At 37.4% G+C, this 24,678-nt stretch overlaps 3 protein-coding genes across 10 annotated transcripts in view; 2 read left to right on the top strand and 1 right to left on the bottom strand.

Annotated features, from left to right (window-relative positions):
• Positions 1-9,767, top strand: part of LOC124409720 — a 36,484-nt gene extending 26,717 nt beyond the window's left edge. For all 3 annotated transcript variants that reach the window (XM_046887509.1, XM_046887510.1, XM_046887511.1), the window contains exons 12-18: positions 4,887-5,029; positions 5,380-5,567; positions 6,162-6,264; positions 6,351-6,512; positions 7,097-7,341; positions 7,879-8,093; positions 9,184-9,767. In XM_046887509.1, the coding sequence (XP_046743465.1) occupies positions 4,887-5,029; positions 5,380-5,567; positions 6,162-6,264; positions 6,351-6,512; positions 7,097-7,341; positions 7,879-8,093; positions 9,184-9,338 (1,211 nt within the window). In that variant the 3' untranslated portion in view covers positions 9,339-9,767. The remainder of the gene's footprint in view (positions 1-4,886; positions 5,030-5,379; positions 5,568-6,161; positions 6,265-6,350; positions 6,513-7,096; positions 7,342-7,878; positions 8,094-9,183) is intronic.
• A 2,041-nt stretch (positions 9,768-11,808) lies between these two features.
• On the bottom strand, positions 11,809-16,099 carry LOC124409724 (leucine-rich melanocyte differentiation-associated protein-like). Of its 2 annotated transcripts, none has more exons than XM_046887519.1 (4): positions 15,799-16,099; positions 15,427-15,639; positions 12,437-12,836; positions 11,809-12,369 (listed from the first exon to the last, which is right to left on the bottom strand). In XM_046887519.1, the coding sequence occupies exons 1-4, from the start codon at positions 15,856-15,858 to the stop codon at positions 12,290-12,292; spliced, it is 753 nt and encodes a 250-aa protein (XP_046743475.1). In that variant the 5' UTR covers positions 15,859-16,099; the 3' UTR covers positions 11,809-12,289. The 2 variants fall into 2 exon arrangements, with proteins under 2 accessions (XP_046743475.1, XP_046743474.1); XM_046887518.1 differs by having other exon boundaries at positions 11,814-12,369; positions 15,412-15,639; positions 15,799-16,096.
• Positions 14,535-21,387, top strand: LOC124409722 (SH3 domain-containing kinase-binding protein 1-like). Of its 5 annotated transcripts, none has more exons than XM_046887516.1 (9): positions 14,535-14,849; positions 17,317-17,493; positions 17,599-17,994; positions 18,075-18,285; positions 18,913-19,283; positions 19,911-20,018; positions 20,120-20,220; positions 20,331-20,502; positions 20,850-21,387. In XM_046887516.1, exons 2-9 carry the CDS (start codon positions 17,335-17,337, stop codon positions 20,958-20,960), a joined length of 1,629 nt encoding a protein of 542 aa, XP_046743472.1. In that variant the 5' UTR covers positions 14,535-14,849; positions 17,317-17,334; the 3' UTR covers positions 20,961-21,387. The 5 variants fall into 5 exon arrangements, with proteins under 5 accessions (XP_046743472.1, XP_046743469.1, XP_046743470.1 ...); XM_046887513.1 differs by having other exon boundaries at positions 14,539-14,849; positions 20,328-20,502; XM_046887514.1 differs by having other exon boundaries at positions 14,539-14,827; positions 17,316-17,493; positions 20,328-20,502.
• Positions 21,388-24,678: the final 3,291 nt, after the last annotated feature.

Raw genomic sequence — 24,678 nt, forward strand, 5'->3', positions numbered from 1 at the left:
ATCGTTTTACTCGAGGTCGAATTGTGAGCGCGACTCGGTTAGCTACGAGCGTGAAAGTTGCTCCGCAGGAAGCTGTGCTGTTTCGACGGTATAATAATACAGGTACTATACACCTAGAAGTTTGCAACGAATGACGAGGTGGTTATGGTGGTGGTGGTGGTGGTGGTGGGACCCGGTGTAATATCCAACCTAGTATTAGTGTATAAACGAGACAGCGATATAACGGTGTTACATTTTATGCATTCCTCTGTCGAAAGTTTTCCTCATTTCCGACGATCATTGCGCGTCGCGCGATCTATGGATCTCGACCGAAGACTCTCTTCTTTTCGATCGTTCTTCCCAGTCTTTCAATTCAAATTCGCAACAGACTATTATCGCGATTTATTTACGAAGAGGCTTTATCCTGACTTTAAACCAGGACTGCAACCTTCGAAACGATGCTCAAGGCTCAATCCAGCCATACTCTTATATCCCGTCTATGACTCTTCGCGTATGACGCGATCGCTTCACCTTACAGTACCTGAATACCCGGCTCTAATCGCTTTACGAATCTATAGTGCAGACTACCGGCTTGCCGATCCGAATTCAGGGACGACGACGTCCGTCTCGGTGCCCCCGGCATCCCGGAGAGATTGCTCTACGTGTCGCGCGAACCGTGCGCGACTGACCTCCTTCGTCTTTCTATAATATCGAGGTTGCTCGTACTACGCTTTCTAGAAAACATTATTAAATGGATCGACGGCTACTATTGTAACGCCTCCAGCCCTGAAATCCTTACGAAATACCTAACCGGGTTACCGCGTATCCAAATCTGAAGACACGGAGCGAAGGGAGAAATGCGATCGAGAAATGATCCAATTTTTTTTCCCCCCAAACAGTACAGACACCTTCGGTATATGCGTGATTGATTTTTTTCACTGTGATTCTGTTTTTCTCATTAATTTCATCTTCGAAAGTCCGATTGAATATTCAGTATTTGCAGAAAGATCGATATTATAGATGAGTTAGAATCGAATAAATTGCAAATTGACCCAGAGATCGAACAGGCGTTGACAATATTGCGATTTCGGACTACAAATGAGCTAGCGACTAATTGCCACGGTCTGTTCGATAAAGAGAATAGTTCGACGGAGAGAAAACCGAAGACAACAAATTTCTAGAACAATTTGCGTTTAAATAGTTGCAGTGGGCGGACAGGACTGAACTTTGTTTCTTTTTTTTGCAACCTATTAAACGGTGGCCCTGACCGTAGGCGATGCGGATCGGATATAAATTATTCACATAAGCAGCAAAAACCTACGCATTCTGCAAACAGCGCAGACAAGGATCAGATTCTTTCCAGGACCTCCGTAATAATGTTGAAATTTATTTTTTAAAAAAAGCATCTTTTTTATACTCTTTTGCTTCTTCTTCTTCTATTTTCAATTTTTCAAAAACCTTTCACGGCGATGAAACTCTGATCTAACTGTTCCGGGTTCACAGCTTGAAACCTTCGTAACAGATTGCAATGTGTATTCAAAAAATTAGTGGGATTGCACTTGTTCATCATTTCATTTCGAGATTGAGTTTTTAGACTGCTATTATCTATTCGGCGCTTTTTAACAATCGTGAATCGTCTTTCAATGGTAAATAGAAAGAAAGAGAGAGAGCGAGAGAGAGAGAGAGAGATGCAGAGGAAACGGTTGGCTTATCGTCGCTGGTGTTCCGCCACGTTTAAGATTGCATTATATGTTATACACACACGCGACATATTGTACTACAACTTCCGACGAGGTAGATCGCTGGCACCTTCGCGCAGTGGTTTTGATAAGCTGAGCAAGAACCCGAAGAAGAAAAACAATGACAATAATTTTTTTTAACCGAACAACAGCATTTGTATTTTACATCATACTTTATCCCCATTGTGACAAATTTGTAATCAAGGGAATTTCTGTGTTAATCTATTACTCGATTCGAGCGATAACACCTGTACGAAAGAATCAAGAAACAGAGGGTGCATCGAGTAATTATGAACCGATTAACACTGTGATTTTGCCAAATTAATCGCAGAAACGTTCAATCGGATTTCATTGTCCACCGTAATATAGCTCGGTCTTATCGAATAATGAAATCCAATAGTCATGATCCACATCGGATCTTGAGGGAAAAACACTCAGGTCTCATAATCACCGAGCTACGCCGAGTCCCAGTTATCCGTAAGCACTAGGCGGAAATTTTGCGGTCTGAGAGCGTTGCAGGAGTGAGATTTCCGAGGTTCGACATCTCAGTAACTGCCCAGCGTCGTCCGAATACGGGACGGAAGTTTCTGCTCAAGTGTTTTAATAACAGAGAGCCAATTTAATAGTGCAAACGGATGGCTCCGTTAGTGATCACTGTAAACAACCCCTTGTGGAAATTTTCACAAAATTCTATACTCGTTGACGTTACTTCTAATCTCATCGATTGCATTTAGTACATAAAGTATTGCGACTTTGAGATTGATCGAAATTCAAATTTGTCAGTTAGACTGCGAGTTCCGATAGCAAAATAATGTTCCTGAAACGTGAATGGATGTTAAGACAAGTACGCTCGAAGCCAAATGTTTTGTGGACTTGTATTCGTTTTCATTAAAAGCTTGATCGAGCTTGAACAATCAGAACTTGAGATACTTACTACTGAGATTTTTTTACTTTACAACACCCTTCAAGACATATAAACTTCGTTGTTTGCAAATTAGTGTTAACTCTGTGTCGTACATTCGTGAACATATAGTAACAAGTGGATAAAACAATGACCATTGAAACTGAAAACTGTAGGTATTAAAATGGCCTGCACCGGTGCATCGTCTCATTCCCTGTGAGAATAGTAAAGTCAAGGGATAGGCAAGGAACCGCGTTACTAAAATGTCCGGGAAAGTCGCCTATTCGACTTTTCGCACCCGAGAACCGGATTGGACGCCGGTGGAGGAAACTACCGGATGTTGGCGGTGCTGCTGTTGTTGCGAAAAGTCGGGCTCGACGGAAAGCGTCGACGTTGACACGGCGGTTGGCTGGGTCCGATTCGAGGAATGGGCCCGACGGCTGAGGTCAGGGTCGGTCCAGCTTCCGGGCCCGAAGGACTCGACGAGCTCGACGGAGGGCGAAGCTGCGGTGAAAAAGATGATGAAAAGCTTCGAAAACGGAGGGCCTCCGTCCCCAAGCCTGAAAATGACATACGAAAAGCTCGCAGGGTTTAAGACGAAGACCCCGGTCAGTCTCGACGGCGATGGAAGTCGACCAGCCTCACGGAGTGGCTCGAATTCTGGTGGGAAAAGCAAATCCGCGAGTGGATCAACGGGAAACGAAAGCAGCGATCACGAGCCGCTCAATCTTCGAACTGCTCCAGGGAAGAAGAAGCCTGGGGTCAGAATACGCGAGGTGCCCGATATTATCGTTCAAAATTACGGTAATTCGTTCGAAACCCGGGAAGTTCGAAAGATCTTCGATACTTCAACGCGAGTTACACAAACAAATTCTATCATATTCTTCAATTGATGAGTCACTTCTGCGCTTCAAACATGGCACAGTGGACTTTAGTAAATTTACTAGGATCAAGGCTTTGGTGGTATCGTTAAATTTTTTGAATATTCAAAGCTTTTTGAATCCTCGAACTTTTCGTTGGTACAACAACTTTGAATCAAGCAACCAATACCTTGATCCTAGATCTACATTAAATTCATCATTTGAACCGAACAAATTACTTGTGTAATCGAATAAAGCAAATGGGGCAGAAAAAATGAATGAATCTGTGTTTACTCTTAGAGAAGTAAATTTTTTTTCAATGTTACGACTCGGTTACTTATATCTCATTCCTAGATTTGAGATAATTTTGATTGAACCTTTTTATTCAAACTTTGCATACTTCAATGGCTTTTTATTCCTTAGATAGTTTTATGCAGTCTGTCTATGTTAAAAGTGTGACCACTTTGTACCGAGACGTGTGTGTGTGGTGTAAAAGTCGCGGTGGTTACATACCAATCTTATCAAAGTTCGAGAACTTCCGTTTTCAGAAAGTGAAGTTCACAATCCATTAATTAGTTGCCGCGTTAAAGCTAATTAGCATGCTAACGATACCGAGATTATTTTCTCGCGAAGCAATTCGAAGTGACAACTTGCATTAGTATAATAAACCAGCACTTTTTTCGATTTTTCTTTCTGAAGCGCTATTCTCATCTTACACATAAGAGTAATTTGAACACGATTATCTAAAATGTTGCAAAGATTCATTTAATTTGATTTTAGAAGTGTTGGAACCGAAAAAACGATGGCGACAATCATTCAAAATATTACTAACCTGATATTGTTCTGAAAGAGAAATTAAACTGCTAACGAATGGTTGAAAAGAAGATTTAAATGATTCGTCCGATAATTTTATTTAATCTTCTTGGTACATGATAGAAAATTTTGTCACGGCTTGGATAGTAGATCCAAAAAAAAAAAATGGATTGGCATAGTATACGAAATGTACATTATATATATACGCTTTTATTTATAATCGCTTGAACACATTTTACGCCCATGATGCGAACGATGCGACGCGACGAGCGCTTATCGTTTATTACACAGGAGTATTAAGAACTCGTTTCAATCTTAAATTCACTGCTCTTGCTTCATGCTTTGCTATACCAAGTTTTTTCTGGCTTTTGATAACTATACGATAAACATGATGAATCTTGAATGTGAGAATAATAAGAAATCATTTCCCAATCGCTGTGCAATAACATTCAATTATACATATTAGTAATGCGAGGAAGAGTGTATAATAATTAATAAATCCCACCGCACTATATTTCACCACATATCAAAAGCTCCCGATTAAACCGTGACGTACAACACAGTATAAAACCAATCTGTTTTCGCTTGATTTAGATGACGGCAGCAGTCTTTCGGAGGCTTGCAGTACGCCCATTATCGGTGGAGCCAGAGCCAGCAGCCTCTCAAACGACGACGTTATGGACCGCGATCTTCACGCCAGCCTTCTCGGCACCAGAGCGTCGTCATCCAGCCTTGGGGTGAGTTTGAAATTGTCCATGAAAAATTGACGATATCGAAGAGCTGCGGAGCCTTCGATTATCCCGAATTTTCGTCATCATATTCCCCAAAAAATCGAAAATAGCACTCAACGATTAAACTCAAATTTTTCCTTGAAAGCAAAACTGTCCTTCAAATAATCGACCAAATTTTTATCGAATTGAAGTTCATTTTGTTTGATTGGTAAACAAATTTTGATCGATGGAATCGTTTGGTTATTTGTTTTTGGATTTTTTCTTCGGGACGCAAGAATCGTTCCGCGCTTTACGCATCATTTGGACAGCTGTAATTAATTGGCCAATTATAAAAGGGAATTAATGAATGTCAACAGGCAAGGTCCGACTCCATGGCTTCGGTATACAGCGGAGCAGGCGAAGGACGGTGGTGCGGATCGGTCGCCGTTAGGGGCGAAGTCGAATTTGGTCTTCAGTACGACTACAAGCAGAAGGCCTTCGAGGTTCGCGTCACCCAGTGCAGAGACTTGGCGCCGGTCGATGTCAAGAGGAATCGCTCCGATCCGTGAGTGCAGATTCATGTTTTGCGATCTTTCACGAGCGGAGAACTGCGAGTCAAACCTCCGAGTTTCAACGTGCGGCTTCGAGTTCTGAACGTTCATTTCAACGAAACTATTACAACCGAGCTTATATCTATACGGAAAAAGCTCGTTTGGATTTTGTCGAGAGAAAAGAATTTTTAATTTTCATTTTGTTTTTATTTTAATACATTTTTATTTTAACCCAATCAATTTTGTAGCATGTACGCTGATGTTCGAAAAGACTTCTTTCCTCAAGTATATTCAAGCTAATTTTTTCTTTCAATCTTTTTCACCGTGTAACATATACGACAGTTTTCTCCAAAATTATTGTAACCAATCAATGAATTTGTAATTGATTGGTGGAAAAGTTCTTTTTCAATTGAAACTTGATTCTTCTTCCAGATTAATGCTCAGCACTTTTAAGACGAATGAATTTTCACCACAGAAACTCCGTTGTTGACCCATTTTTTTTTCCTACAAGTTGCATACAAATTGCATGGAACTAAACGCAAAAATTTCATCAAATTATGAAGTCAATCATGATGATTAGTACTATTCATCTTGTCTCCATTTTTCAGGTACGTCAAGGTTTACCTTTTACCTGACAAATCGAAGGGTGGGAAGCGGAAAACTAAGGTTAAAAAACACACGTTAAATCCTGTCTTCGACGAGACACTCAAGGTAAGGACGTTACATCGATTATCGCGATTCGCGTTACTCGCAAATATCATTTTCCTAATAAAAAATGCACGCGTGCCTGTTTTCAGTTCCACATGAACCTCAACGGACTCGAAACCCGGACTCTTTGGCTCACGGTTTGGCACTCGGACATGTTTGGGCGGAATGATTTCCTCGGCGAGGTCAGGATGGCCCTGGAGAACAAGATTTTCGACGATCCTACACCGCGATGGTATCCGCTGCAGGAAAGAGTGAGTGAAAACCTCGCTGAACCGAAAGAAGTTTCTAATATTGCAACGATATTAATTTTACCGCAATGACAAAAAACTTGCTACGGATGTAAAGAAATAATGAATAACCAGTTTAAATTAACTTGGTTTCATAAAATTTTTTCTTGTAACTACGTTAAGATAACAGATTATTTTGTTGAAGTAAAAGAGAAAAAAAAAAAACAATTATGATTAGTAGCATCATGTTAATTGCAGGCTACCAAAAAAATAATTTCCATGAAAAAAATTAATCAATTATTCGAACAGAAAGAGATAAATTCAAATTGATAAATATTCATTCAAGCCAAGATGAATATTCTGAAAGGTTAAAGTATTATACAAGGTATCAAATCAACTGAACAATTCATCGAGTGTCTGTAATGAATTAATTTTGTTGAATCAACGGGAATTTTCTCTATCCAACTAAACAGTTCTTCACTTCATACTTACGAATGAAAAATTCTTTCAAGTTAAATTCGAGTCGAAGAAATTTTTTTATTCCTTTCGCCTCGTCGTCAAAATCATCCTCGCTTCCAACTACTTGCTCTTTTTTTCTCCTCGAACAGTCCGAGCCCTTCGACGACCCCGTTACGTACAAAGGCGAGGTGATAGTGGGGCTGAAATTCGTGCCTCCTGATCCGACGCAGCAGCAGCAAGAGCGGTCTGGAGAGAGAAGCGGAAGCAGCGAGAAAATCGGGTCCAAGGCCCGAAAGAGCTGGAGCAAAGGAGCCCTTCACGTCCTCGTCAAGGAGGCGCGGAATCTCCAGACTCGCGCCAAACACGGTGGCACCTGCGACCCTTTCTGCAAAAGGTACGTCGAAAGACGCGATTCGAAGGACATTCTTCGTTTACTTAATTTTTTTTCATTCAAAACAATCATTGTTCGGAAGAATTTTCTCCGAAAGGTCTCAAAATTATTGATTTTATAGTTTTGCTTCACTGCGAATTAACTAAAGATTTGGAAATTTCTGGCATGTCAAGCAACGAATATTTTTATAAAAACGCATCGTTGCAAATAACGTTATTAACATCCATCTTATAATTTATTTGCATATAGGTGTACAAACTATGCTATAATAATTTTTAACGGAAGTGAAAATAACGTACCATCTGATCATATTTCGAATACTCTACTTTTGTATTGGAACAAAAACAAGTTTTCCTAAAAATGTATCGTCGTTACATTAACGTTATGAATTTCCACCTCATTTTTTAGCTTTATTGCGTTGCGAATCTACATTTTACTTCACAAAATATTTTTGTGCGTATATTCTTGGGAAACATAGTTCGGCGCAACGCACATTGCGTTAATCATCTCTTATTATATGTACGTTGATTATCATTGCAGCTATCTTTTGCCGGACAAAGGTCGTTCCGGTAAGCAAAAAACGGGGGTTGTGCGCCGGTGTACCGGAGGCTCGCCTGTCTGGGGCCACACCTTCATTTACAGGGATGTCAGTCTTCAAGAGCTGGCTGAACGCGGCCTCGAACTAACCGTTTGGGATCACGACAGAATAGCGAGTAACGAATTCCTCGGTGGCGTGCGGTTCAATCTCGGAACAGGTGAGGGCTGTGAGCTTAATTTGGAGAGAAACGAAGAGAAAAAAAACAACGAAAAAACAAGAACTCACACAATTATGATAAACAGACAAAAATAATTAAACATTCCGCACCCTCTACTCATAAAAATACTCCAACTTTTATGTTAAATTGCAGGTATAATATAATTTTGCATTCAGGCTCAAATATGCATATATTGCATATTGCATATGAATATCAAAGTATATCTACTCCAAGCTTTTACTTTTTATACTTTTATACAGTCGATTGCTAATTATACGCTACTGGATTCAAATATGCGTATACCATGTTACTACGCACTTACGCACACATGGTGCAGCCGTATTCATCGATTGACGTGTCGCGCCCAGTAAATTAATCGCGTCACACCTGTTACACGGTGCAAAAATTTTCTCAAAATGAAAACCGTAGATTCAATGATTTGAAAATTTTTTAAATCAGGTATATGTACTCGTCCTTTTTTTCGATTTGATCTTGTTGATAAAGTACAAATGTCCGCTTTTTGGCGGTACAAAAAAAAAATCTACCTCCTTAATAAAGCGTCACATGTTTTTTTTTCTGTAAGTAGCAATTGCAAAATTATTGATATTATCAAGAGTAACGTTTACAATCTTTGAATAAACTTCTGCAAGTTGGAGGATATTACAAAAGTGTTGAGAAAAAAGACTGAAAATATTGTAAAATATATCACAAGAGTCAAACACCTTGTTATACTGCCTTTAGAGAATAATAAGGAAAGATATACAGAATTGATCGTTTGAACGTAATGTTTATACATTCAATTTCTATAGCAATACGCTACCTGATGAATGAATTTGCTGATGAATATCTGAACATCTTTTTCCGACGTCTCGCGTTTCTGTCGCTCGAAATTCGGTCGAAAACGAGCAAAGACTCAAATCTCACAATTTCCGCAGTACAAATGTTGTACAAAAGTGAATTGAAAAAAAAATATTTTTGTTTTTTACCCCGATTCAACGATCGTGGAAACCTTTATAGACATTTAAAAATATGCATCGCGGGTAAAAACATTATTTCATAACGTTTGGTAAACTCTCATTTTCACTTGCAGGCAAGCACTACGGAAAATCGGTCGAATGGATGGACGCGACCGGCCGTGAATTGTCCCTGTGGCAAAACATGCTCGAGAGACCAAATTTCTGGGTTGAAGGAGCGGTTACGCTCAGACCAAATCTCCACAATCATCCGCGGAACAACGCCACGTAGGCGTAGCAATAAAGTGTAATTTTTACCATTATACCAGTACACATAAGATATAACTATACATATGAGCGATAAGTTTGTCAAACTGTTTTATAAGTAAGAAGTATACACACATACACACGGATACTATACACAATACCCTGTGTCTATCGGAATTAAGAGATAGAAATACGATACTAACCAGGCGTGTCACTGCCAAAATAAAACCATTTTTATACGATATCATATAGCTATATACGACATATTATATATATTATAATATAACGCATTCCCCTGTGAACATGTAACGATGTGTTCAGTTTACGTTTGCGTGTGTATGAAGGGCTTTACGTTTCAGCTGAATTTAACCGTTCGTTTTTCCTTCTCTGGTTGGAAACTGTCGAAAGAATTTGATGCAGAAATATTCGCGATTTGGCAAAGTTTCAGCAATAAAAAGAAAAGAAAAGGAAAGAAAGGAAATGGCATAACGTAATTATTTACATTGATATTGTCGGTAAATTTTTTTTTTTTTTTCTTTTGTCTAATAGCCACATTTTTATCGAAAAAAAACAGAGAAATATTTAGATGTTCTCTGATGACAAAAAATTATCGCAAAAGAAAAAAAAAAACAACAACTCGAAAAGGGCTTCCGGATCGAATTGCAGACCGAACGTAACGTCCCTGAAAAATTTAACCGATCGAAATATACACGCGAAAAACGTACGATAATGCGTAGGAGACGTAATTACACATTCGATATACATACTTCACACATGCGTGTGTGAAGATCGATTAAACTTTATATGTGAAAAGTGCGTTAATATATTACCTATTTACAATAAATCGTATACAAACGTCCCTCCTGGGGAAACAATGGGACGCAACTTATAACCAATATAATTACAATATATAAAAAAAAAGGCGTGTAATATTGACATTTATGTGCCTATGCGGACGCCTATGCGGTCACGTTGTTATATGTATTTGTATACATAACAACGAATAAACATAACAGCCGTTGTTTCAGTTTTCTCTTTCTCTATATTGTTCTTTCGCGTTCTTCGTCTGAGCGAAATAAAGGGAAATAAACGTTGAGAAGAAGCTAATAATGTTTCGTTAATTATGATGAAGGTATTTTTCTCCTGGTGAGAAAAACATATGCTTCCATATTATATTATATTATATTATATTATTGTGTTATTATAGATATACATATACATATACATATGTATATATATATATATATATATATATATATATATATATATATATGTATACACATGTAAGTTTCTAGTGTAACAGATAGATGATAATAATATAATAGTAGTTGTAAAAATATGATTTTCGTATGACGAATGCAGATGTCAATTTGGATGTATGTATTTGGCATGGTGTTTTTACATAGACAAGTTGCAGAACATGAGAAACGGTGCATTTAACAAGTTTAAATACACCAGATTTCCACATTAGGTAATATTAATTACACAGATACAGACATACATATGTATTTGTAAGTTTGATGTTAAAGCGTATAATGTAATTACATAATAATAATAATAATAATAAGATCCTCGATGAAAGACAAATGAATGATAAGGCTGAGCTATTAATTCGTACTTAAAATACGTTAAGTCAAGTCTTCTTCGCGAGTCGTCGTGCGATGATCGTTAACGATTTAAACTACGTGGGTGTATTTTCTCTAGTTTTCTTTCGTTTATTTTTTGTTCTTTTATATACAAAATAGCCTGATTCCAGTAGCTCCTTGAATTATTATCACACAAATACATTTTTGTTCTACATATTTTATAACTAGTTGGTTATAGAACGAATTAAAAATATACAGGTCGAAAAAAAATTACAAATATGTATATTATGAAATCATTATATCTCGTATTAATATGATATTATAATATAGTGATGATTGTCAATTATAAGCTTGCGTGTGATACTCGGTGTTGAATTTTTCACGATGACGTTTTTACAAGCGCAGCCGATCAATTGCGCGTGACGATTTATTGAAAAAAAAGATAAAACGAAAAAAAAACAGGGTGGTCGACCAAGGGACGAAATTTTCTCTTAGAAATCATATTATATGATATAATATCACCGTACAACGTAGCTCTCACTATATGTATATGCATATTTGACGGATGGAATAAATTCATTCTCAAATTTGTATCGACGAGGTGAATTTATTATATACAAGTATAAATACACCCGAAAGAAATGTTGCAATAATTTTAGGATAAACGGTCCGTATACTTTACCATACGTTACATACAATCTAGATATATGAGTCGTCGTTGGTCCTTGTGTACTATGTATAACAATAACAAAACGCATATCCCAATAATCTTTGATATAAAACGTGGAATTGATGTTCTATTTATACATACATAATATTGATAATACTATACATACAATACATATGTATATATTCGCGAATGTATACATGAAAATAAAGAAAAAACTTTTATATCATTTAAATTATATTCGTCATACGAATCACCGTAAATTATTATATCCGGTATATGAGTATAAGAAACATTATTGTAGGAGTAAAAAGACAAGTAACGATAAATCGATATGAAATTTATGGATTATTAAGAAATATGTGATATATTTATCAGTGTAATAATCTATGAATATAGTATTGAAAAAATGAAAATCAGTCGTTGCAGTCGAGGATTACGGAGAAAGATCCGTGAACTTATAGAAGTATAGACACGAATAAGATAAAAAAAAAATTATCGCATTTACCAAATATAGCGAGAAAAATATTTTGTTGATTTTAATAAATGCAGTTTTACTCAGTTCTTCGAATTATTGGTGCGATAACTTTTTTATTGAATCGATGGAAATGTCTTTGTTTAAACTAGAAGAAAAACAATCGACGTTTAACGATCATGATAGATAAATTCGACAAATCCCATCTCTGTGTGTATATTTATCAATTGAACAGTGGACAAATAGTGTTAAAGATCGCTGTTGCTGATGAAGCGATTCCCTTCCGAATTCTTCCCCGAGTAACGATATCTGGATTTTCCGTAGGCACCTGAAGAAGAAAAGAAGCAAAGGTCAGGGTGGAAAATCACATCGGTTTAAAAATTGAAAATTCATACTTCGCACGTCCAGCGGTCCTCGCATGGATTCCGGAAGCGGCGTGTAATCCGGCTCTTCCATGGAAATCGAGTCGTGCCGTTTTTGCTCAAGGGCCGAAGCGAATTCTTCCGCCGTCAGGGAGGACAGGTTTGGCAAGTTTACCCTCACCGTTCTCATCAGGCTGCCCCGCTCCTTCGCTTCCTGACGTTCCCTGGGGGAAATCGGACGCGAGTCCAGGAACTGCAGCGTCGCCGGAAGCACGTGGACAGCGTAGCGACGATAACGTTCGTAGTCCGCCTCGTCGGTCGTCGTTGGATTGGTCAGCTGGTCCGGACATCCGGGATTCCCGAGGAGACTCGCGTACTTCAGACACGGGCAGCACTCCTTTATTCGGTCCAAGGCTCCCTCGATGTCGGTCACCTGAGGAAAGAGTTGCGAACGTTTTTACGTCTGTTAATTAGGGTGTCGGGTTGGAAAACGGCTGGAACAAATACGTGAGGAAAGAGAGCTTTCGGTCGTGTCGCTAAAGCTGAAGAGAAGTTCCCGTGACGAAGGAAAAAATGTTGAAACACACTGAAATTCAACTATGAACACTTCAGTGTTTCAATTTCGTCATAGAAATATTACGATTCCACTATTTTTTTCAGGGGAAAAATCGATATCGCTAATTGTCCGAAAATGATTAGTAATTATAGCTGATTTTGTTCGTTGAAAAATTCTCCACAGATTTGTGATTAACAATAACGGATTTCTTGTTGAATCACAAGTTTAACAACTGTAAATTGTTTGAGCTATTTTGCAACGGAATCAGAAAAACTATACGGATTTTTGAGTGAAAAAATAGTTTAACAATGCAATTTCTTGGGTGTCAAAACGAAATTAATAGTAGAGGGACAAATTGAGAACAAGAAAGCACTAAATTTCGGCACCTTTTGTTAAACGAAAATAAATAGAACGTCTTGGTATTATAAACAAACGTTTTGTTTACAATTTACAATATCTGTGATTACAAATCGATTCAAAATTGTTAAAATTCTATTTTAATCGCTAGATTTCACTCTATTTCAAATTTCTTCCCTACATATCTGATTAAGCAGATTCTCTTTTTTTTTAATAGACAATTTTATGTTATAGAAATAATTTAATATTCAACGATGCCAACGTGATTAAAGTAAAATATGTTCAAGTGAATTTGTAGAGAATAGCATTCAGTATAAAACGAGCCATTTTTTAGATTGAAATCGAATGAATCTACAAAATTTTTAACTATTTCGAAGCGATTTGAACCGAAGTATCGATGTCCAAGCTTTTGTCTATAATTTCAGTACTTATTTACGACTTTTCTGCTACAGAATAGTATTGATTTCTGGCCAACCATTCTGCTCGAAACTCGAACTCGCTCGTACATTTTCCATCCCTAAGTGCAGTTCACTATAATCGAAAAAACGGAAAACTGTCGATAATTTACGGAATCGAAATTCTATACCGAGTGATCAAAAACTGACTAGTGTTAATTCCTTTTTTCTCCCTTTTCTCGTATCAAAGAAAGCATATAATATTCACATACGACCGTTCATCGGTTATTCATTCCGTAATCTCTCTCACCGTTTGTCTACGTACAAAGTTATCGGTGTCACGTTAAGTTCTCTGACGCGATTTGAATGCGTTTCACGTTAGCGATGCGCACGTATTTTCGAATCACACGCGCGATCATTTTCTCTATACATATACCTACGTTACATATGATACTTATACGTATTATATCTCGCAGTCACGTTCCGTATACAGCGATTGAACAAGCGGAGAATACAACTTGAACGCGGGTTTAAGAGGACAGAAAATATTGTTGCAGGCATCGATTAATTACGCAATCAGCAAAATTCTATACACCTCCTTCATAGTTTCGTCAGTTTTAATTTTACCTCTTCCGTAATTCGCTTGCGATTCTGTTAGTCCTGTAAAGTAGGAAAAAAAAAAAAAAATATACACCAAAAGAAACAAACACGCGTGAGACAATAAGGCGGAAATAATAACGGTGACACATACCTACTCGGATGAGTAATCTTTAATTATTTCATACAGATACGTATAGGTATTTTCTCGTCCCCTTTCTACGATATACTATGATACACGTATATGTATACACCTTGCCCACGACTGATAACTTATCGTCGTGTTATTTTCCTTATCGTCCCACGACCAAACTATGCGGTCCCCCCAAAAAACTTTTGTGATTGAGAAAGGATCATGAGGTGTGCACATCACGTTATACTAATGCTGCAGTGTATCTTGTAACTGTCTTAGAACCGTGCGGGTTAGTTAGTGAGTACAGTGAGTTGTTACACCGACATGCTGGCCAGTGTTACACCAGCTGTAATTAAGTTAACACCGATTCCGATGTGAGAAATTCAGGTAATCAGTAAGTTATACAAGGCATTTGTTAACGGATTATTGTACATATGATTGTAAATGAGAATTAATATATTTAAACATATGTAGATGTTTCTCGCTTTTAAAGCAGTTTGAAACAATTGCCCGAAAATATGTGATCAGTTAGCTCGAAAAATTAATTCCTTCTCGTTTACTATCGTGGTCGGATATATACCTATTATATTAACAAGAAGGTAAAGCTATCTTATACCCAAACTTCTAATCGATGAAATATGAAATTTTGAAAGATTAGTGATTTATATTATGCCGTGTATACATATAGACTTCGATTATACAAAAACAGTCACGACAGTGAATAATGGAAAGTAGATTCTCGAAGATAAGAAGGTATATGACCAAATTCGATGTGTGAATAATTCAAATTCAAAGTAGAAGAACCGAATTAGGTATAACAACAAGAATCGTTCAGTCATCACTTCACCTTCGGCGAGCGACGCACAATGCAGCTGAAAACTGCATAGAATTGACGTTGCGAAATTGTCATATGTATGTATATCGAAGCACGTATACGCGGTCAAATATCACACACATATCATGTATAAACCTTGTTGTTGTTTACGCTCAAAGTTGTCAGCTTAGGCATGCGCGGTAGAGTATTCAGATCACGAAGACAGTTGTTGTCCAAGACGAGCTCTTCCAGGTTAGCGAATTCCTTGAGAGCGGTGAGAGACACCAGATCGTTGTAGGAAAGATCGAGACTCGAGCAATCGGCTCCAACCAACCCGATCAGACCGTGAGGAATTCTTTCGGCCCTCTGTCCCGTGTACCAGGCCTTAAAAATCGGAGGGAAAAGCCAAATATCAATCGATCAATTCGTTATCGCCGTTATTTTTTTTTCTTGAAATATTTTCTTCGATCAAATCGTCGCGCACAACTTATATAACGTATTATATCGAACAGTACGTCGTCGAATCAACGTTGTTATAATTACCCGACTGCATTGAACGGTCAGAGCAGTTCGGTTGAAATCTTGCTCCCGCATCATCGCCATTTTGTAAGACCAAACACGAGCAACTGGTGTTCAGAGCTCTGTGGTGTGAGATTAAGAGGCCGAGTGCCGGCTGCAGGCGCCCGTGCGACGCATAAACTGATCAAATATCCCGATCAAAGTGCGAATCGAGTCGCTTTATTTCCTCAAACGAATCTTATCGCGGCCTTGGTTCTCGCCTCGGAAAATCACCTACAGCGGCTCGTTGGTCCAGGAGTATGATTCTCTCTTAAGGTGGAGAGGTCCCGGATTCAAATCTTGGATAAGCCCGTGTCTTTTTATCCTTTACGACGCTACCCGACAATCGCAAACACATTTTGCCACACAGCCGCGTTCTTCTTTGCTTCACAAGCATTCGACCGTTCAAATTAGCCCGAATTCGCTACAAACTCGTTTTCGAATTTGCCGCCACTCGCGACTCTCTATGTCAATAATCATTCGTCTATGAGCAACCGCTGGATAGCGGACCCGCGACGCACCTTTTCACGCGCCTATCTATCATTGTTTTTACAATCACAGGTCAATATGGCCGCGGTGACACATTCGCTGGGCTGTCAAATTGGCTTGGGATACGCCTAAATTTTTCACATATTTACACCGTGTTTCAAAGGATAATTCATCAGGATGAGTTATACGACCGTGTATTACTAGGCGATAATAGATCGGCGAATCCGAGGTAAGTCTCGACCTTCTGATCGTAGAAAAACAACGCTGTAATAATCACCTGTGCCTAATGCCACATGCATGCAAGAAGCGTATCTATCTCATACAGAGGCTATATGACCATCCGAAAGTATGGCCTATTTTTTTTCCTTCTCTCAACTCTAGGCATGTAACGGGTACGTTGACGTATTTGGCACGTACAAGTTGCTACCTGTAGCCATTATTTTGCACGTCAAGTTACATCGCCTTCAACCACAATGACACTCCTTGCAGCCACAACGCAACAATATTCCAGGGCTGGTAGCAATTACCAATTTTTCTCAGTATTAGTCGTACATTTTTATGGCACTAATCGCCTTTTGTTACCATTTTTTTTACAACCGTGACTTGAAATACTTTGCTATCATTATCGCCTGTGAGTAATACGAGTCTTGAAATTTCATTCAAGTTGTGCACAATCCAATTTATGTTTCAATTATACAGAATGATTAATGAGAGCGTGTCATGTATTCCACAGACCGGTGATAACAAGTGTCCATTGATTCTTGTTCCTGATTGTTTTAATTTTATACATTGAATGTGATATTTAACCCATACTCGCATAATTTCGAAGCAATAACCTTATCAAGAAGCATCTGTAATTGCAAATCAAAAAAATTATCCATCTGTATTCATTATAGTGAAAAAATGTCCTATTGCTTATTGTAATCGCAAAATTTTCTGTCATCAGCATTGATTTTGTGTTTAAAATGAAAATTCATTGGGAAGGAATGATTAATTTTGCCGACGCTTAACAGAAAAACCAGACTTGTGGGTATGGAGGCCATCGTCGAATACAACTACGAGGCACAGGAGTCTGACGAATTGACCATCCGCAAGGGAGACGTCATAAAAGATATCCGGGTTATGCCCGGCGGATGGTGGGAAGGAACACTAAGAGACAAGCGTGGCATGTTCCCGGACAATTTTGTCAAGGTGAGTTCAGTGAAGAAAATCAGATCTGGCGACGTATAAAATTTGAGTATTATCCAGAGCATTCAATTTTTTTCGATATCTCCAAATGGCTACTTACGCTTTCAGGTCCTAGAATCAGCGGCCGGTGTAGAAATGGCTTCTCCGGTGAAAAACGAGGAAGTAGTATTACGCAATGGGGGTTCCGGGCAAGGAAGGAGGTGGTGCAAGGTTCAATTCAGCTACGAGCCGTGCAATGAGGACGAGCTGGCTCTGACGCCCCAAGAGTCGTTGGAATTTCTGGGTGAAGTTGAGGAGGGTTGGTGGAGGGGGAGACTGAGAGGAAGGATTGGCGTTTTCCCATCCAACTTCGTATCCCCGCCGACCTACGAGGAGCCTGAGAAAGACAAGCACAAGCGGGAACTCTGCAGAGTGTTGTATCCTTACGAAGCTCTGAATGAGGATGAGCTGACTCTAGTCGAAGGAGAAGTGCTCACCATTCTCTCCAAAGACGCGCCTGACAAAGTATCTATCATTACCAGAACCGCGTCACTTAGATTAACAGTTCGCAGGGTAACTAAGGTAATATTTTTGCGTTATGAAAGGGCTGGTGGAAGGGAGAGCTTCGGGGTCGCATCGGTCTTTTTCCCGACAACTTCGTCGAAGTCCTGGGTCCGAAAGGCGAGCAACACGAGCAGCACGACCAGCCGCTTTACACCTCTGGAAAATCCAGCATGAGACACTCGGTGACAACAAAGAGAACGGAAAAAGCGCACGCCAGGCGAAGCTTGGACACACACAACATTAATCAATCAGGTAATCAATTGGGGATGCAAATAATGGTCAAATCGAACTAAATCCAATGATTCATATAGTTTGTATAGTTTGACTAGTTTGAATAGTTCGAATAGTTTGACTGGTTTAAATACTTCAAGTCGTTCGAATACTTTGAATAGTTCGTATAGTATAAGCTGATTCTTAATCATCTAACTGGGTTCTTAGCCGTTATTCTCAGAGAAAAGAAGATGACCAATCGCATGCGCCCGGTAGCAATGCCTGGCTGCAACCACTTGTGGTTAAAAATTAACCATAGATAGTTCGAATAATTTTTAACTGTTTGAGTCATTCGAATAAATCGAGTGGTTCGAATAGTTATACTCTGAATAATTTGGATTTGTTTAATGTTCGAATAATCAGAGCAGTTCAAATGGTTAAAATTATTTGGTTGTCCGACTAATTCATTATTTGTTAAGGAGACCAGAAACAGTTGAACTGTTGTTCGAATTATTCGCAACATTTGAATTATCCAAAGACTTAAAATTATATGAAATATTTCAGTTACTTGATTTGATTTTCAAACCGAATACAACTATTCGCCGACCCATAGTAACCAGTTGCTTCCCTCATTGCTACGGAATAGCATCTAAAATAACCCGGTTTCAGAAGTAACAAGAAAGTCGTCTGTTTCCACCTCTTCGTCCTCATCGTCGATATCAGGCATCGTCGGAATGGGAGGAGACAAAAAATCCAATGGCAGTCAGCTGCTGATGACAAGTCTGAAGCGACTTGTTGGTGGTGGTGGAAACAGTAATGGCAATAGCAGCAATGGTAGCAGTGGAACAAGTAACCTACCTACTGGCTCCGTTGGCATAGACGACGAGTTGGACGGTGTGCAAAGAGGGGAGGGATTGCCGCTCTCTCATCCGACGGCATCGAGGGCCAGATTGCCACGGCGGCGATTGCCCTCATCCCAACATCTCCGCCATCAGAACACTGTCAACAGCAGTACAACGACAACTACAACGATTCATACGGTGTGTATATTGAGGATACTTTTAGTTATCTCAGAGGGGGAAGATCCTTACAACATTTAAGGTAGCTGCCAAAGTGAGCACTAAGCCTGCCATAAATAGAATGATTACGAGGTTTAAGTTCACGACGTTAATGTCGCAAAGCATTCGAAGAAATTTTACAATATGAGAATAACTTTGACGAAATTGAATTTGGCATTTGAGATGGTTCATGAATAAATCGATAAATTTTGATACCTAAAATTCTCTGAAAGTATTAGCTTTCCTGAGATTTTCTGTGCTTGACTAGCTTATTTTTATACAAAACTTGAAACAGCAATTTTGGCTGCTGAATGTGGCTGCTTGTTTCAGCTTTGTAGGATCTTTTGAGTCCAAAATGTTGAATACAAATTTCACTTGCCAACAGTATATGCGTAATTACCTGTTTCCTGTACTAGTTTTGTGTTATCTGTTCTTCGGTTATTACTACGCTTTTGTAAGGCACTGTTTGTAATGTTTACTTAGCGAGATAAGAGGCGCCGTATCTCTTGCATTGTGAATCAAATAAGCACTTGTCTGGGTTGCTTCCAGGAAATTAAACAATGTGTCAGAGCTGCCAAATGATTCGTTTCATTAATTATTTCTCTCTAGGAATCTAATTTAGCTAATGGAAGTGCCGTTACTCCTTTGGAACGTTTACGCGAGGAGGACGCTGACGGCGAGAGTAGAACTGCGAAGGGTAGACGAATAGCGCCATGGGTAATTAATCAACTTTTGAAATTTGTGCACTTTGTCTTGGCTACCCGAAACGACAAAGAACTTTTGTTACGCGTTCATGTCACGTAAAAAATCTTTCATAGGTGGAAGAGCTCAAACTGAACCAGATGGAGAGGAGAAAGACTAGCCCTGTAGAAAAACCCGACAAACCAGAGACTAAAAAACCCAGAAGCGGTGACACGAGGTTAGTACATTTTAAACAATTCGTTGAACGCTGAATTCAAATCTCTTCTCTACTTATTTTCCACCGTTTCAGTAGATAAAATTAATATTCTCTTACGTATTCCTCAGTAGAGCAACCGTTATTGGTGAGTCCAATTTGAAAATTGAAATGGAAGGCGATCAGCAACGAAAAGCCGAAGAGAGTGGCCGAGGAAAAGATACGGAAAGGGCCATGACGATGGAAGGTTCGGAACAACCTCCTCCGTTTGTCCCGTATCCCATGTACTGCCAACTTCTGGAGAGGGTAAGCGTTTTTTTTTCCTTTTTATTCTTATAAATACTTTAACCGAAATATCACCGTGATTTAAGTAGAGCGACACATTGTTCAGGGTACCGAATGCGGTAATTGTACAGCTTACAAGTTGTGATTAAAGGAATAAAAAAAAAGTGTTTGCATTTACAGAAGAATCGTTCGTTTTCTGTATACAAATGAGTTTTCAGTGCCTTTTTTTTTTTTTTTTTTTTCTTTTTTTGTTCCTTTCTTTCCGATCGATTGATAGATCGGTGGTCGCGTAGAGTAGAAATGAATGAATCATCGGATGACGAGGGTTATGAATATGTAATATGTTTTTTATTTGAATATTTAAAAAGGTCGCGACGCTGGAAGAGAAACAAACGATGCTACAACAAACAATTGACCAACTAACTGAGCAACTTGTGCCACTACTGCAGTCTAACATTTCAACGAACAACAAACTGTAATTGTTATTATCTATTTTCACCACTACTATTGTTCAATAATCGACTAATCACTCCCCCATTTTACACTTGTTATGATACCCAGATTTGATTTTATATTGCGTATTATTTATTCATATATAATATTTGACCATATAGTTATATTATTCATTGTACTGCCGCGGTCCTCTCTTTTAAAATAGGAACCTTCTAAGGGCACGTTTTAAACATTCCTTTTTTTTTTTTTTTTATTCTCGGCCTTTTTGTACTTACTCGTAATATTTGAACTATGACTTTCCTTAGTTGGGTAGTTTACTGTCCGCGTCACGACAGCAAAATTCCAGCCTTAGTTCCAGCGGGTAGACTGTTGTTTTTTTATTATTATTATTACCATTATTATTATTACTGTAGAATTTTATTACCTTTTAATTATTAATGCATTCAATTTTTACCAAGGTATTACATGATTTCGAATTTCCAATGTTTTTTTGTTTGTTTTATCGTTACGCATGACGACGCGTGCATGTCAAACTACTATATATGGTAGAGTATATAGCTATAGATACATATATATTTGTATTCGAGTACTTAAATCACTGGATCCGTTTGTTGTTCTTGCGGAACAGCTTCCATTAATTATTAACGCGAATGAATCATGCGCGGCAAAGTTTTTAAATAAAAAAAAAAAAAAAAAAAAAAAGAAAGCAAAAATTTGCTGTATCAGTATCAAGATGCTGGAAACTTTGAATAATATTTATCATGAATCGAATAGAGATGAGGACAATGATTGAAGTATTAATTGTTATAAACAATACTTTCACAAAAATATTTCACACATCATGCGTGTATTGTAAGTATTATAAGCTTTAAGATATGAAGCAGATATATATATTTGTATTTTATTTAAGTTTAATTTGGCATACGCATACATAATATGAATTTTTCGTAGTCAACGAACGTGGTTGTCCGACCAAAATTATCATTCCAAGTTTTTTTATCAGACTTTTAGTCAGCACCCTTATTCCGAAAAAATACTTACAACTACACCCTAAACAAAAAAAAAAAAAAACTAGACCTCAAAACTTGAACATTCCATTTATTTTACTCCATAAAGGTGCTAATAACTAATAGGTACTAACTTGTCGAACTAAAACAGTGGATTTATACAAATTCTATTCTTTTTTATCGTTTCAATTTTACTCTTTAAAATCAAATTATTGTCTAGCAAGGCCGAATGTGTCTAATACCAGGTTCTATTCCTGCTTAGAAATCCACTGAATCTTCTTTTTTTGACTCTATACCTAACCAACTGCAGCATAAAATTTCTGGAAAACGTTGTTAATGCCCAGAGAAACCGAAGTTGGAAAAATCAATAACGCATTTGGAAATGAAGCTCTTAGCATGATAGCAATAAAGTGGGACGATTGTGAACACAGGATTCATTGAAAACATTCGTATAAATATTTTAACCTGCGTATTATTGATATATCCGTGAAAGTAAATTTGTTTCAAACAAAAGGTTAGTGATTTTTATCTTTTCATATGAAACTTTGAGCGTGAGTCTGTATATTGAATATTATACGTATATTATAAAATATACTTATTATGATGATTGGAGCTATATTGCCATACAATGCATTTGATAGCTAAAATCCAGTATAATTACGTCGCTCTAAAACGAAAAATTTCAGAGCAAATAATTTTCACTATTTATACAAACACTATTATTATTATTGTTATTATTATTTGTGTGTATATGTATATACACATACATCTATTGCAGAAATTTTCGATTTTCTTTTTACTGCCTTGACGTGTCCATTTATTGTAACTAACGATATATACCGTATATAAGTAATTAAATCTGTTATAAAAATAAAACGGTGAAATGAAAAATGCGAAGAGAAAGAGAAACAAAAAAAAAAATAAATAGAATAAAATTGCTGATGAAAAAAAAAAACACAACAAACATAACATAATGATGAATACAATAGGTAAATATTGTAAATAGAAATTAATTACATTTATATATAATATATACCATGTTTTTGTGCTTTGCACCAACAAGTGAAAAAGAAGAAAAAATAAAATAAAATGAATTCAAATAATAATAATAATAAGAGAGAGAGAGAGAGAGTGAGTGAGAGAGAGAGAAAGAAAGAGAGAGAAAGTGAGATAATAAATAAGCAGAATAATTCTTGCTTCACGAATCGTGAATCGTGATGCCTATGGTGAAATGTAAATAATACATACTTGGAGTAAACGTATCACTATCGTCTGTGTTTTAAACTATATAGTATTTAATACTTATTTATCTATTTATGTAACCACTTCCCATTTCTTTGGTGACTTCGAAGCCCATATTTGCAACAACCAAACGCGATTGTGAGCTGTGCAGTATTTATGATGTCGGTCAATAAACACCTAGTCAGACGTCTCGTAAGGATTAGAAAACGAGGGGGCAATAATATCGAATTTTCGTTTCGTGTCGTTTGATGAGTGATTTTTCAATTCGAAGTGAAGATCATGTTCATTGATTGTGATACAGAGTGACGTGCGAAGATCGGGCCGCATTGAGGAAAAACTACGTATTATTGCAACTGAGATTACTACTTGGAAATGTTAAAGGTAATAGTCTATATGTATCATACACTTATTAAGTATATTTGTGTGCTCTATGATTCATCATCATGTATTTTACTTCGCTCGCTACTTTCTTCAATTCTAATTAATTGGTACAATTATTATAAATGTTTTAAAATTAGTGTAGGATTGATTTTATTTTCAGTTTAGCCAAATTAAATATTGAAGAGAAAATTGATTTTAGCATTTTCCACTTCTTATCGAAAGAATGATTACGCATTACAAAAATGTGCGATCAATATCTGAAATTTACTTTAACTTTGTAATGACGTGTTGGTGAGTCAAGAATCAATATTTTTTCACTCATCTTTTATCATACTATCAAATTCATATATTTGTCGAAAACCAGGAAAATTTTTCCGAAAAATGCGAGTAAAAAATACAAAAACTGTAAACTAGGCCCTAGTTATCGACATTCAATTTCGAATCACGTTAATATCGTCAAAAGTCTAATAGATTCGTCCAATTTCATCACTCCACGATGCCTTATCTTCTTCTCTTTTTTACAATCCTATTAGGAAACGTTTATCATCACGTTATCATGAGTTTGTATAGCTGACACGATCAAATGAATACAATCACAAGAAAAAAAGAAAAAAAAAACAAGTATAGTCAGTGCTGGTAGTTGTGCAAGCTCAAGTAAGTAATTAAGTCAGCATAATCAAAATTTTCAGACAAAAAACTGGGTTTACAGCTTTTCGTGATTGTGTCAGCTTAATCGACCATTAATATTAATTATCATTGAAAAACAGTTATATTAACTTATTAAGTTATTGACAAAAAAAAGTCTGTTGCAATTGATTTTCGACAGCTATAGTTTTTCTGAAAAAAAATCCGTTGTAGTATAAAATAAAACGAACGAATCCACTAGGTTTTTAACCATATTGAATCAATTTGAAATAAAAAATCTACATTTTAGCAAAATCTACCTAACTTGCAAATTTCTTAAATTTGATAAATTCTTTGACTATCTGATAATCAGGTGAAAGAAAAGGCATCGAATTTTGACGCACCGACCTTCTTAATCGGACCATGAGTCGTATTCAATGACAATTGACCGCAGTGCTCGTAGAAACCTGCAGGTGATGAAGAAATGTAT

Source organism: Diprion similis, chromosome 8, assembly GCF_021155765.1.
Source record: "Diprion similis isolate iyDipSimi1 chromosome 8, iyDipSimi1.1, whole genome shotgun sequence".
NCBI lineage: Eukaryota > Metazoa > Arthropoda > Insecta > Hymenoptera > Diprionidae > Diprion > Diprion similis.